This window comes from Oncorhynchus kisutch, linkage group LG9 (assembly GCF_002021735.2).
Source record: "Oncorhynchus kisutch isolate 150728-3 linkage group LG9, Okis_V2, whole genome shotgun sequence".
NCBI lineage: Eukaryota > Metazoa > Chordata > Actinopteri > Salmoniformes > Salmonidae > Oncorhynchus > Oncorhynchus kisutch.
In genome coordinates this window covers 10,937,936-10,949,828 of record NC_034182.2, presented here as the reverse complement: position 1 = coordinate 10,949,828, position 11,893 = coordinate 10,937,936, and the positions used below count along the sequence as shown (strand labels likewise).

Below are 11,893 nucleotides of genomic sequence, written 5' to 3'. Positions count from 1 at the left end.
TGCCGTTGAACGTACGGACAATGAAACCGGATTACCCATTAATGACGTGTTCCTGCGACACGTCACTGAATTCCAACAGCTACGGAAGCGGTGCCGTGTCGAGATCTACAACGCTGTTGATCAAGGGTTCAGTGTCTTCAGAATGGGTACGTTTTTAAAATATATTTTTAATCTCTTTGAGAACTATAATGGGAATTCGCAAGGTTGTGTTTTATGTAGAAATGCAGGCTATTCTGCCAGCTCTTGCTATACGTACCATGAAACGGGGCCACTTGCTAAGTAACATAAATAGATAGCTAACAAACAAACACGTATTAATAATTGTCGTCTCGCGTACAGCTACTCTTATTAAATTGATAAAGCTATTAAATCCCACTAAGGTGTCTGAGTCATTAATTGTAGTCGTGATTCGTAAATACTGACAGTCTAGCTAGTTAACGTTAGCTGTACTGCTAACTCCCTGTGCCAACATGCTTGTAGCCCAGCTAACGTTACAGCGTCAAATAGCACAATAATTAGTTGATTAACGTTAATCAGTAGTTATCTATTCGACTAGCTTTTTAATGGTAAAATGCAGAATGTGACACGGCATGTATGTCATTGTAACCATGTGTAGCCTCCCTGTATGGTGACATCGTCTACCAATGAGTCTGGACCTTTTATAGCACAGACAGAACAGGAAATAGCCAAAGATACTAGCTAGCTAATATAGTCATTATTTATTGTGCTTACCCCTGCTGGTTCTGGCCCTGGTTCAACTGTTCTCCTCAATCGCTACAGTAGCAGTACTAACGTTAGCACTAGCTCTGGAAAACCTTATTGTTCTGTGTGCACCTATACACTATTCCCACCACACCATCCAACTACATTGGCCCTAAACGATCTGACACCAGCCCCTTCCCTCAACTTCCTTCAGAGGTTCTACACTAAAATCTCTCACCCCAAAATATTGATCTGCAGCTGCAACTACCAAGTCTATAAACACAATAAATCCTAACTTACTAAAACCCATTCTCTCTCTGGTTCTCTCTTCTAGCCTCCCAGTCAAATCGCTCACTCTAGGGCTATCATCTACTCCCTTCACTGCCTCAGCATAGGAAACGTTCTGCCCCACTGCCAATCTCAACCTGTCTCTCACAGGGCAATTGGGATCCACAGCTGCATGGGTGCTCCCACAGTTGACACGCAGTGCTTTCTCTATCCCAGATGTACACTCCCTCAGATTATGCCCTCCAGCACTTCTCTCACATCATGGGATCTCCCTTATACTCACTGCTGCAACATGTCTGAATCCTTGGCACCTGAAGCACCGTAGTGGGTTCAGAACATAGGCCCTCACAGAATAGCAAACCTGACCTTATCAGGTATAAATTCTGTGTCAAAGCTCAACAAGACAGGCGGGGTATTCTTAGTCTCACCTTTGCCTCCGGGTCTACGTCTCACCAAACGGCCGGAGTCTCAAACACCAGGATATTATTTTTCATTTGGTCCACCTCTACACTCAACGCTACCCCACTGATCACTTCTTTGAGCAAAAGCACAGGTTGAGCCCCAAGACGCGTCACACACGCTTCCTTCCGCTGACTACCTCATGAAGCTGGTTGAGAGAATGCGAAGTGTGAATACTGTCATCAAGGCAAAAGGTGGCTACTTTGTAGAATCTCAAATATAAAATATGTTCATTTGTTAAATGTATTATTTTGTGGTTTTGATGTCTTCACCATTATTCTACAATGTAGGAAATAGTTTTTTATTTTTTAAATAAGGAAAAACCCTTGAATGAGTAGGTGTGTCCAAACTTTTGACTGGTACTGTACGTCCTGCCACCTGCATCCCTTCTGGAAACTGGGGGAGCGTCAAAGACGTCATTATCTCAACTGTTCGGCACAGTCCCGTCGATAGCACTCTGGAATACCCTTCTCTCCATATGGTTTTTAGTGCGTTCGCTTAGCCCACGACTGGCCGTGTGATCTACAATTCCGACACAGTGTTAGAAACCTCAATCATCGCTTTTCTGAACATATGGCCCTTATCATTCATATCAGCGAGAAATAATATTTTAAATAACGATACACTTACTGTGTGTGTCTCGAGTTGACGAACTCCACTTCCACCCCATTTACGCTTACACTCAGGTTTTCGGAGCGCTAGATTGATAATTGGCACAGGTGGTCACCTCTGTCTTTTGTCTGTCTTCCGTAAACAAGCGCTGTAACGTGGCAATGTAGGGTTAGTGTTCCCACACGACCAGAAAGATGCGTGACTTTCCAAAACCGCACCGCATGTTAACACTTCGAGCAAGCGTCAGGGCTCTTGACAAAAGTCAGCCGGGAAGAAGATGCCTTCATCGATGGGCGCTAAAGGTAGTTAACGTCTGTACTACCACTGATGGTCTGTCTAACTCATCTCATGTCCATGTGCTGTAGGTGGGTGGTTTTCCAGTCTCTTCTCTGGCCTGTTTGGCACCAGAGAGATGAGGATCCTGATCCTGGGGTTGGACGGAGCCGGTAAAACGACCATCCTGTACCGCCTGCAGGTCGGAGAGGTGGTCACCACCATTCCAAGTACGTAACTCTTTTCTTTCTACTTCGAAACGCTGCTCACACAATATCTGTTGCCCAGGTGCATGCATGGAAAATCAATTAATGTTAGTGTGCTCCCCAATGAGTTGAATTGGTCTTCGTCAATGTCAAACGTCAATGTTAAAGTGCATTCCTTTCTTTGCCATGTGTGCTCAAGGTTTTTAAATCTCTGCCATTGTGCTGATTGTGTTGTACAGCAATCGGCTTCAATGTGGAGACTGTGACGTACAAAAACCTGAAGTTCCAGGTGTGGGATCTTGGTGGACAGACGAGTATTAGGTAATTATATCACAAGTTTTTCCTGTTTATCAAATTGTATTAGTCACATACACCGAATACAACAGGTGTAGACCTTACAGTGAAATGCTGAATACAACAGGTGTAGACCTTACAGTGAAATGCTGAATACAACAGGTGTAGACCTTACAGTGAAATGCTTACTTACGAGCCCCTAACCAACAGTACAGTTTCAAAACAATATGTTTAAGAATAAGAGATTAAAAGTAACAAGTAATTAAAGAGCTGCAGTAAAATAACAATAGTGAGACTATATACAGGGGGGTACCAATGCAGAGTCAATGTGTGGGGGGGGGCACCGGTTAGTTGAGGTAGTATGTACATGTAGGTAGTTATTAAAGTGACTGCGTAGATCACAACAGAGAGTAGTAGTGGTGTATACAACACACATTGTTGGAACTTTTAAAAGGTAGACAGAATCTTCCTCAAGAGAGCACAACTTTCCATACATTATTGTGCCATACCTCTTTACAATTTAGAGGGTTTGGCCTACTTGCTTCTGCCCTTCGCTGTCCCTCTAACCTTCGTCTCTCTCCTTCAAACCCTTGTATTTCTCTCCAAGGCCATACTGGCGTTGTTACTACTCCAACACGGATGCTGTCATCTACGTGGTGGACAGCAGTGACAGAGACAGAATGGGCATCTCTAAGTCTGAGCTTGTCGCCATGCTGGAGGTAGGTCATGTGGATAGGCCTGCATTCATTGCATTGATAAGAGTGCAGGTGTCATAGGCAGGTATGACAATTTTTTTGAGGTGCTCTGGAGGGCAAGTTGTAATGATCAATGTATTTTCTCCATATGACTGACTCTCTCCCTGTTTGTCTCTTCAGGAAGAGGAGTTGAAGAAAGCCATCCTGGTGGTGTTTGCTAACAAGCAGGACATGGAGCAGGCCATGACCCCGGCTGAGGTGGCCAACTCCCTGGGCCTCCCCGCCCTCAAAGACCGGAAGTGGCAGATCTTCAAGACCTCCGCCACCAAGGGCACAGGCCTGGACGAGGCCATGGAGTGGTGAGGGTTTGCTTTTGGTTGACATAATCATGTAGCAAAGCTATTTATTTTTATTTTTTTCAATTGTAGCAAAGCTCTTTTTATTTTTTTCAATAATGATTTTATTATAGTAGAATAAAGGTGTCCTGTCCTTGTCACCCCCCCCCCCCTTCCCTCAATAAACCCACAGCTGACATTGCGCAACACCATGTCATATTATTCAACAATGTTTGCTCTCTCCCCCCATAGGCTGGTAGAAGCCCTGAAGAACAGGCAGTAAAGACAGCCCACACCTCTTGTTCTCTGTAAATACTCCGGACCTCCTGTATTAAATATTTCCTGATTGGACCGCTCAGGAGGACCAGTGACTGCACTACTTCCAGGGGCATGTTCAGTACGCAAACGTTGTAGATAGAAATGTCATGAATAGAGCTGACGTGATTCCTTACTCTACGTGTCACACGTGTTTGTTCTACACAACACATTTCTATATGAAGGTTCCACAACGTTGTGCCCTGCTGAAAACAGCCCTGAAGCCTTCACCATGCCTTCCAGTCTGGGATAGAGGCTGCAATATAGTATACTACCTGGTCCCAAAATAATGTTGTTGCAGAACTGAAGGGAACCAGATAATGTGGTGATGGCTTCACATGTAATTAAACAATGAGGAGCTTCTGTCATTTTTGGTGAACCCTTCCGATCTGTAAAGTCCCAAGGGGGTTGGTGTTGGCTCAGGCTCAATTTTCAGTGGTAAAGAACTGACTGGCCCCTTCAAGGAAGAGGACCTGAGCGATGTTACTGCAGCTGGTGCTGTTTTTTGTATTGTACTACTCATGCTGAATCATTTTTTCTTTTCTAAAACTTCTGTTGGGCGTGTAATTTAAAGTTTGAGGTTGTTAGTTTAGGCCTTTTCATTTGGAATGCTCAAACTTTAATCAGATTGTGTAAATGCCACTAGCCAGTTGTTCAACACTAACCGCTTAATTTGTATGCTACAACTTTTATTGCATATTTATAGGAGCTTGTACAGTGAAGACAACCCACAGTAAAAACTGATTTCACACTGAGTATATCAACCTTTGTCGTCAAATTACTTTCATCCCACCCAAGATAAGCAATATTCAACAGGACCACTGTTCAAAGAAAGTAGCACTTATTTTTAATTTAAAAAAGTTACATTAAATGCACAAACATATCAAATCCTTGACTGAGAATTCATACAGGGGTGGCTTGTGACTGTCAGCTCCTGCATTAAGCAGGACACTGTTGCCTGGTCTTCTCATCCATCCTTGCTATATAATGGATAATAACATCATTTCACCATCGCCAAGTCCTTGAGTGAGTTCCTCTGTCTCTTGGCTTTGTAGCCAGGCCTCAGGAACTCAATCTTCCTCTTCTTGGCCTCGATCTTGTTCTTGTGTTTCTTCAGCTTCTTCCTGGCTGCAATGTCAGGGTTAGCCACCGCCTGAGAGAGAAGAGTTAAAGGGTGAGATGCTTGGTATCCAACATTACGATAAACAGTGTCTGATGTATTGTATCACTAGCTCAAAAGATTGCAAGTGAATATTAACAGATTAAATACATTTTAGGCAAGGATCTGTGTAATAAAGTCATTAATCTACCATTTGTTAACTGTGGGTAACAGGGATATTGGTATCCACCAATGTTATATTTTTCAACAATACCTTTTGTATTAAAAAAAGTATCACATGACAATCTGTAGAATTGCAGGTAACGAGCACTGCCAAACAAAGTCAGTGTGCTATTTTTCATCTCATTTGAGTTGTGTTCCGATTATTCTTTGATGAATTTTCTGTAAAAAAAAAGGGTCCCTGAGCACAAAGTTTGAGAACCTCTGCCATAGAGTACACACCTGCATAGCCTTGTGTTTCTTGCGGTTGGCCCTCCTCTGTGAGGCATCCTTCTGAACAGCTGAGAAGGCCAGGGAGAAGGTCTGCAGCCCCACCTGCTTCTTCAACAGCTCTATTAGCTCCTGGGACAGGTTTTTCAGGGTGGGGTCTGGGGAGTAAAACGTCTAATTAAATGGAGCACTAATTTGATGCATCTCTGTGACCAACACCTACAGAGGGATCAGTCAGAAAAGAAAACTACACAGAGTTGAGTTGACACAGAATAACAAGAGCAAGCAGTCAGACAACAAGGCAGCCACAATGAGCACACAGAACAGGAAGAGGTGAGAGGAAGATGACAGTGTTGTGTTAGCTTGATCCTCGTAGCTGTTATTAAATGATGAGGACAGTATTACAGTATGCTACCTTGGTCTGCGTAGGTGCTGTCCAGTTCTCTGTAGAGAGGGGCGATGATGGTGGTGAGGTAAGGACCCAGCCTGTCTTTACCCAGGTCCACAGCTATGGCCCCCAGGAACTTAAACACACATGTTCTCTATGGGGGGAGAAAAAGGACAAATAACAATGCTAACATTTATTACAGATATTCATCAACTCACCATCTGTAAATAAACAGTGGTGTTGGGAAAACATAAAAGGACCACGTATTGGGGTGTTTGTGTGTACCTTGAGGGGTATCTTGGGCGTGTCTGCAGCTTCCCTCTTAGCCATTAGAGACAGCTTCTTCATCATCCACAGTAAGGATGGAGGACGATCATCCTTCTCATCCTCCTCTTCCTCTTTTTCTTCATCACCTTTCTCTCCTTCGTCATCCTCTCCATCGTTCTCCCGCTCTCCTCCGTTCTCCATCTCTTCTTCCTCCCCCCCCTCTACTTCCCGGGCAGGTGGGATTTCAGACTCGGGTGAGATCAGGTAGATCACCTTGGCGACGAACAGCAGGTTCTTGATCACCTGGGGAACGGCAGACGAGACCATCCATCCTGTCAATCGAACTACTGCCCGACGGGTGACACCTCCGACTTAAATAGTCTGTTTGCAACATCATCAGTGTAATATCGTCGTCCTTACCTGTTCTCCTGTTGACGTGTCCAGGTACTTCGACTGGAGCTGGTGACAGAATGACAGGACCAACTCTCTCATCTGGTGGAGGGAAGGAGAGGGGAAAGCCAGGTAAAAGACACATAAATCAGTATGGCTAAACATCACTTGAGTCACACCCGTGTTTACAATACAATGCATTCAATTATCTCATTGTTATTCAAACCCCCAAAAAGCTGTTCTCCCTGTTCCGCCTCATTCACTGAGAAGCCCATCTTGACGCGTTTGACCCTGGTCACGCTAAGCAGGTCAAGTCATCGGTCTGTATCTTTGGTTAAGTGATGTTCAGACCCGTCTCACCTTCTTGTCTAGGTTGGTAGTAAGGAACGTGGTCGCCACAGGTTCTGGTGTGGTGGTGTTTTTGGCGCTGCCCTTCTCTGTGGTCTCCTCTCTCCAGCGGGCAACCAGCTGGTCTGGCCGGTGAGCAGCAAACAGCTGACCAAACAGTTGAGAGGCGGTCAGCCACACCCAACAGTGAGGGTAACGCAGGTGGGTCTCAACATGACCTGGTGGAGGGGGTGGGGAACGCATTGCTCCGTTACACAAAGGGGAAGTCAGCAGTTTAGAGGGTAAAATATTACATTCAATGATCGATGAATTAATGTAGATCTATAGGTTCTAGACTTTATCATCAACCCATAGAACAAGAGAGACATTTCAGGTGAAAACGTGTAGGCACATGGGTTTAATCACACTGCTTAACATACCACAGTACTGTACTATTTATCTCACCACAGACAACGGAGATGCCTGAGGTGATTTTCAGACCGGGCCCATCTGATAGATGCCTGATGTTTGATCTACGACCATAGGAAATGGCAAGACCGCACAAACAGATGTGGGCCCAGGCTAGAGGTAGTAGTGTCTTACCCAGGATGTTAGTGAGAGTGTCTTGAGGCTTGCTGAGCTCCAGTAGGCTACAGTCCTTGGTGAGTTTGGTGACCAGGGTGAGGTAACTGAACAGCAGTCTATCTGCTGCCTTCTCATCCTTCTCCTCCTCAATCTGACAGACACACAGATATAGAGCAGCTGTTAGCACAGGTTATAGAAAATAGTCAATAAAATACAAATGCTTAGGCAATGCTTTTGAAAGTTTATGTAAAATAGTTAATGTTCGACTCACGTCTTCAAAGTTGTTGGGGTGGATCTCTTTCTCGATGAGGGGCAGCAGGGCATCTAAACGGCGGCCAAACTGAACCCCCTCTACCTCCACAAACAGCCCACACACCTGGGCCCCCAGACGACGCAGAGACACCTGGGGGTAGGGGTCAGAGGTTACAGCAGGAGGACATGGGGTGCATCTCAATAGTCTAAGGTGGATTTCCTTTATTTGCACTTGATCAGACCTTTACATTGCTTTATTAGACCCGTAGAGAAAGACAAGACTAGTGTGTGTGTGTGTGTCCGTACCTTGTCTCCAGACAGCCAAGTGTTGACCAGGGTGAACAGGGTGTTCTGGTGTTGCTGGTCCAGTTGACTCAGCAGTGATTTGATGGCAACAGCGGCCATCTTCTTACAGCGAGCCGAGTCATCGTTCACCATGGCCAGTGCCAGAGGGACGAAGAACAACCCACTGTGCTGCAGCAGCAGGTTCTAGGACAGAGACGAATCAGTTACATACAGGAGTAGAATTAGGTTGTCCCAAAGAAAACTGATCTAAGGTCAGTTTTGAGTTTATTCCCTCTAATGGTTAGGATGTGGGATCTGTTTCTATAGCCAACTTCGACCAGGAGCAGTGGGTATAGAAAGCGACCAGTTACTGCGAGTCGAACTCCAGTAATTATGGGATGTGTGTGTCAGGAGGATTGTTGTGGATACCTGAGGGAAGGTTTGGAAGATATAGGCCATCAACTCCAGAGCAGCCTCTCTTCCTGTGTCAAACTCATAACTAACACACAGAGAGAGAGAGAGAGATTTTAGTATCAAAAGTCACAAACAAACGACTTACATCTAAAACAACGAATCCCTTTAAACACAAATATATCCTACCTGAGCTGGGCCACGATGAAGTCCAGATGTGATCTCAGTTTCTTCCCCAGAGGATAATCCAAGATATACTTCTGGTAAATCTACAGGTGAAAATACCAGGAAAAAAAATAAGAATCTAAAAATGTGTTGCCTTAATTAAGCAGAGTTTTAACAAGGCACCTTCAAAAATACAATACAAAACGGTAAAATACAGGTTTAAAAATGAATATAAAAAGAAACCAAACCGTACATGTCTGCACTGGACCCTGATCATGCCGTTCTGCCCGGTAATAGACAGCTTGGCCACTTTCTTCATCAGCTCCTCCATCTCTGGCACTACCAGCTTCCTGGACAGGATGGCCTGTAGGGGGAGATACAGAGGAGGACAGATTAAGAATTTCACTATACACTTTGAATGCAAATACATCTATATGTCTGGTTAAATAAAGGTCTAAAAAATGTTGGGGTCTAATGTATTAGCTGTAGCAATAAAGTATGGTCTCCCAACTCTCTCCTAGATTTGGACAGGTGGAGAGGGAGGGCGTTAGCTACCTTTAGCAGGCCGAAGGCTGTCGCCTGACGTGATTGGTCATAAATGTCCTCCTCAGCGTATCCCAGCAGCACTTGCAGCTGTGTCTCAGTTATCTTGTGTGTCTTCGTGTTCTTTACTAGGATGGTGATGGACTGGCGGCGAAAAGAAGGATCATTCAATGATTTGATATGGTCACATTTCTGTTATTTCAAATCATTAAAACATACAATATGGCATGTTTTTGCATTGCGGAATGAATGTACTGTTTATATTATATTTAAGCAATAAGGCACCTCGGGGGGTGGGGGGGTCCCCGGGGTGCCTTATTGCTTAAATATAATATAAACAGTACATTCATTCACCCTTGCTATTATAAACTGGTTACCAACATAATTAGAACAGTAAACAAGTCTAAACACCTGAGGGGTGGGGTATATGGCCAATATACCATATACTTAGCCGTGGAATATTGGCCATATATCACAAACCCCCGAGGTGCCTTATTAAGCAATAAAGCATGAGGGGGTGTGGTATATGGCCAATATACCAAGGCTAAGGGCTGTTCTTACGCGCAACGCAACCCGGAGTGCCTGGACACAGCCCTTAGCAGTGGTATTATAAACTGGTTACCAACGTAATTAGACCAGTAAAAATATGTTTTGTTATACCCGTGGTATATGGTCTGATATACCCCGGCTGTCAGCCAATCAGCATTCATGGATTGAACCACCCAGTTTACAAGGTCTCATATACCACGGCTTTCAGTCAATCAGAATCCAGGGCTCGAACGGCCCCGTTTATAATTGATACTATATTAAAATGTATTCATTCAAACACTTGTGCTACCTTGAAGCAGTTCTGGACGAGTTGGAAGTTCTCTCCGCGGGCAGCGCCAGCCTTGGAGTAGTCTTTGAGCAGGACAAACAGCTGCTTGGTGAGCTGGCCTGCATTCTGCTCTACAGCTGGCAGGGCGAACCGCAACAGGAACGTAAAAGCTAAGAGAGCCTCTGTTATCACCTGGAGGCACGGAGAGAGAGATATACACTCAGATACAGACACACACACTTCTCAACACACACACACACACACACACACACAACTGACCTTGACGTGCATGGAGTTGAGACAGTCTAGTAGCAGAGCAAAGAAGGGATCCAGCATCTCAAGAGCAGAGGCCTCAGAGGAGTTCACCTTGGACTTCTTCAGACTCATATGGAGCAGCTAGACAGAGAAAGAACGACAACAGTCAACCAACATTCAACTGACCACAGATGAATGAACAGTAAACCACTATTCAGCCATTGGTTACCATCTGTTCACGGGACTGGTTGTTGCTTATCTTAATGCCTGCCTGCCGCAAAACACTATTTCACCTTCTAGTCAACCTGTGTGAAATCCTGTGAGAAAGTTCCTGAAAGTTTTAGAGAGGGTAGCTAGATTGGTTTACCCGGAGTCCAGTGTCCACTAGGATGTGCATGTTGGTGCGGCTGCTGACGGGGGCTTTAAGTCCTCCTCTCTTTGGGGTGGGGGGCAAGAGGAGACAGCTGGGAGGAGGCAGGCGAGGGTCCGGGGGCGCCTGGGGCTTTTTGTCCCTACACACAAACAAAGACACAACGTCAAATATTTGCGTGAGACTCAGTGAGTGAGTGAGTGAGAGACAGAGCAAGGAGAAGGGAGCATGCCTGCAGTGTGAGTGTGTACATACTTGTTCCGCTTGGTGACGAGGGGCAGACTCTCTGAGACCAGGCCATGGCTGAGCAGTAGTACAGCCTGATGGTCCATGGCCTGGTTCACCAGTAGACCTGACACTATCCTCTTCAACACTGCATGGGCGCGACGGGCTGTCTTCAGATTGGCTGTGTTCTCCAGGATCTAGAGACAGACAGATAGAGGTGGAGACAGAGAGATTCAGACAGAAGGAGAGAGAGACAGAGAGCAAGAGAGAGAGAGAGGTGGGAGACAGAGAGATTCAGACAGAAGGAGAGAGAGACAGAGAGCGAGAGAGAGAGAGAGAGAGAGAGAGGTGGAGACAGAGAGATTCAGACAGAAGGAGAGAGAGACAGAGAGCGAGAGAGAGAGAGAGAGAGGTGGAGACAGAGAGATTCAGACAGAAGGAGAGAGAGACAGAGAGCAAGAGAGAGAGAGAGGTGGGAGACAGAGAGATTCAGACAGAAGGAGAGAGAGACAGAGAGCGAGAGAGAGAGAGAGGTGGAGAGAGAGATTCAGACAGAAGGAGAGAGAGACAGAAAGAGAGAGAGGTGGGAGACAGAGATTCAAACAGAAGGAGAGAGAGAGAGAGAGCGAGAGAGAGAGACGGAGAGACGGAGAGAGAGACAGAGAGAGGTGGGAGACAGAGATTCAAACAGAAGGAGAGAGAGACAGAGAGCAAGAGAGAGAGAGAGCGAGAGAGAGCGAGGTGGGAGACAGAGAGATTCAGACAGAAGGAGAGAGAGAGAGAGCGAGGTGGGAGACAGAGATTCAGACAGAAGGAGAGAGAGACAGAGAGCAAGAGAGAGAGAGAGGTGGGAGACAGAGATTCAGACAGAAGGAGAGAGAGACA

At 45.5% G+C, this 11,893-nt stretch overlaps 2 protein-coding genes across 2 annotated transcripts in view; one reads left to right on the top strand and one right to left on the bottom strand.

Moving 5' to 3' along the window:
* Positions 1 to 16: 16 nt before the first annotated feature.
* On the top strand, positions 17 to 4,939 carry LOC109896740 (ADP-ribosylation factor-like protein 1). The gene is made up of 6 exons (XM_020491058.2): positions 17 to 146; positions 2,427 to 2,564; positions 2,780 to 2,861; positions 3,442 to 3,553; positions 3,710 to 3,888; positions 4,117 to 4,939. Exons 1-6 carry the CDS (start codon positions 143 to 145, stop codon positions 4,145 to 4,147), a joined length of 546 nt encoding a protein of 181 aa, XP_020346647.1. The 5' UTR covers positions 17 to 142; the 3' UTR covers positions 4,148 to 4,939.
* Positions 4,940 to 5,003: 64 nt separating this feature from the next.
* Positions 5,004 to 11,893, bottom strand: part of utp20 (UTP20 small subunit processome component) — a 28,678-nt gene continuing 21,788 nt past the window's right edge. Inside the window, exons 42-58 of the mRNA XM_020491055.2 lie at positions 11,039 to 11,205; positions 10,781 to 10,925; positions 10,438 to 10,554; positions 10,180 to 10,350; positions 9,354 to 9,485; positions 9,052 to 9,162; positions 8,823 to 8,902; positions 8,652 to 8,721; positions 8,244 to 8,426; positions 7,957 to 8,088; positions 7,704 to 7,836; positions 7,134 to 7,339; positions 6,804 to 6,875; positions 6,402 to 6,686; positions 6,144 to 6,270; positions 5,741 to 5,886; positions 5,004 to 5,332 (exon numbers count right to left, since the gene is read on the bottom strand). Of these exons, the coding sequence (XP_020346644.2) occupies positions 5,180 to 5,332; positions 5,741 to 5,886; positions 6,144 to 6,270; positions 6,402 to 6,686; positions 6,804 to 6,875; positions 7,134 to 7,339; positions 7,704 to 7,836; positions 7,957 to 8,088; positions 8,244 to 8,426; positions 8,652 to 8,721; positions 8,823 to 8,902; positions 9,052 to 9,162; positions 9,354 to 9,485; positions 10,180 to 10,350; positions 10,438 to 10,554; positions 10,781 to 10,925; positions 11,039 to 11,205 (2,430 nt within the window). The 3' untranslated portion in view covers positions 5,004 to 5,179. The remainder of the gene's footprint in view (positions 5,333 to 5,740; positions 5,887 to 6,143; positions 6,271 to 6,401; positions 6,687 to 6,803; positions 6,876 to 7,133; positions 7,340 to 7,703; positions 7,837 to 7,956; positions 8,089 to 8,243; positions 8,427 to 8,651; positions 8,722 to 8,822; positions 8,903 to 9,051; positions 9,163 to 9,353; positions 9,486 to 10,179; positions 10,351 to 10,437; positions 10,555 to 10,780; positions 10,926 to 11,038; positions 11,206 to 11,893) is intronic.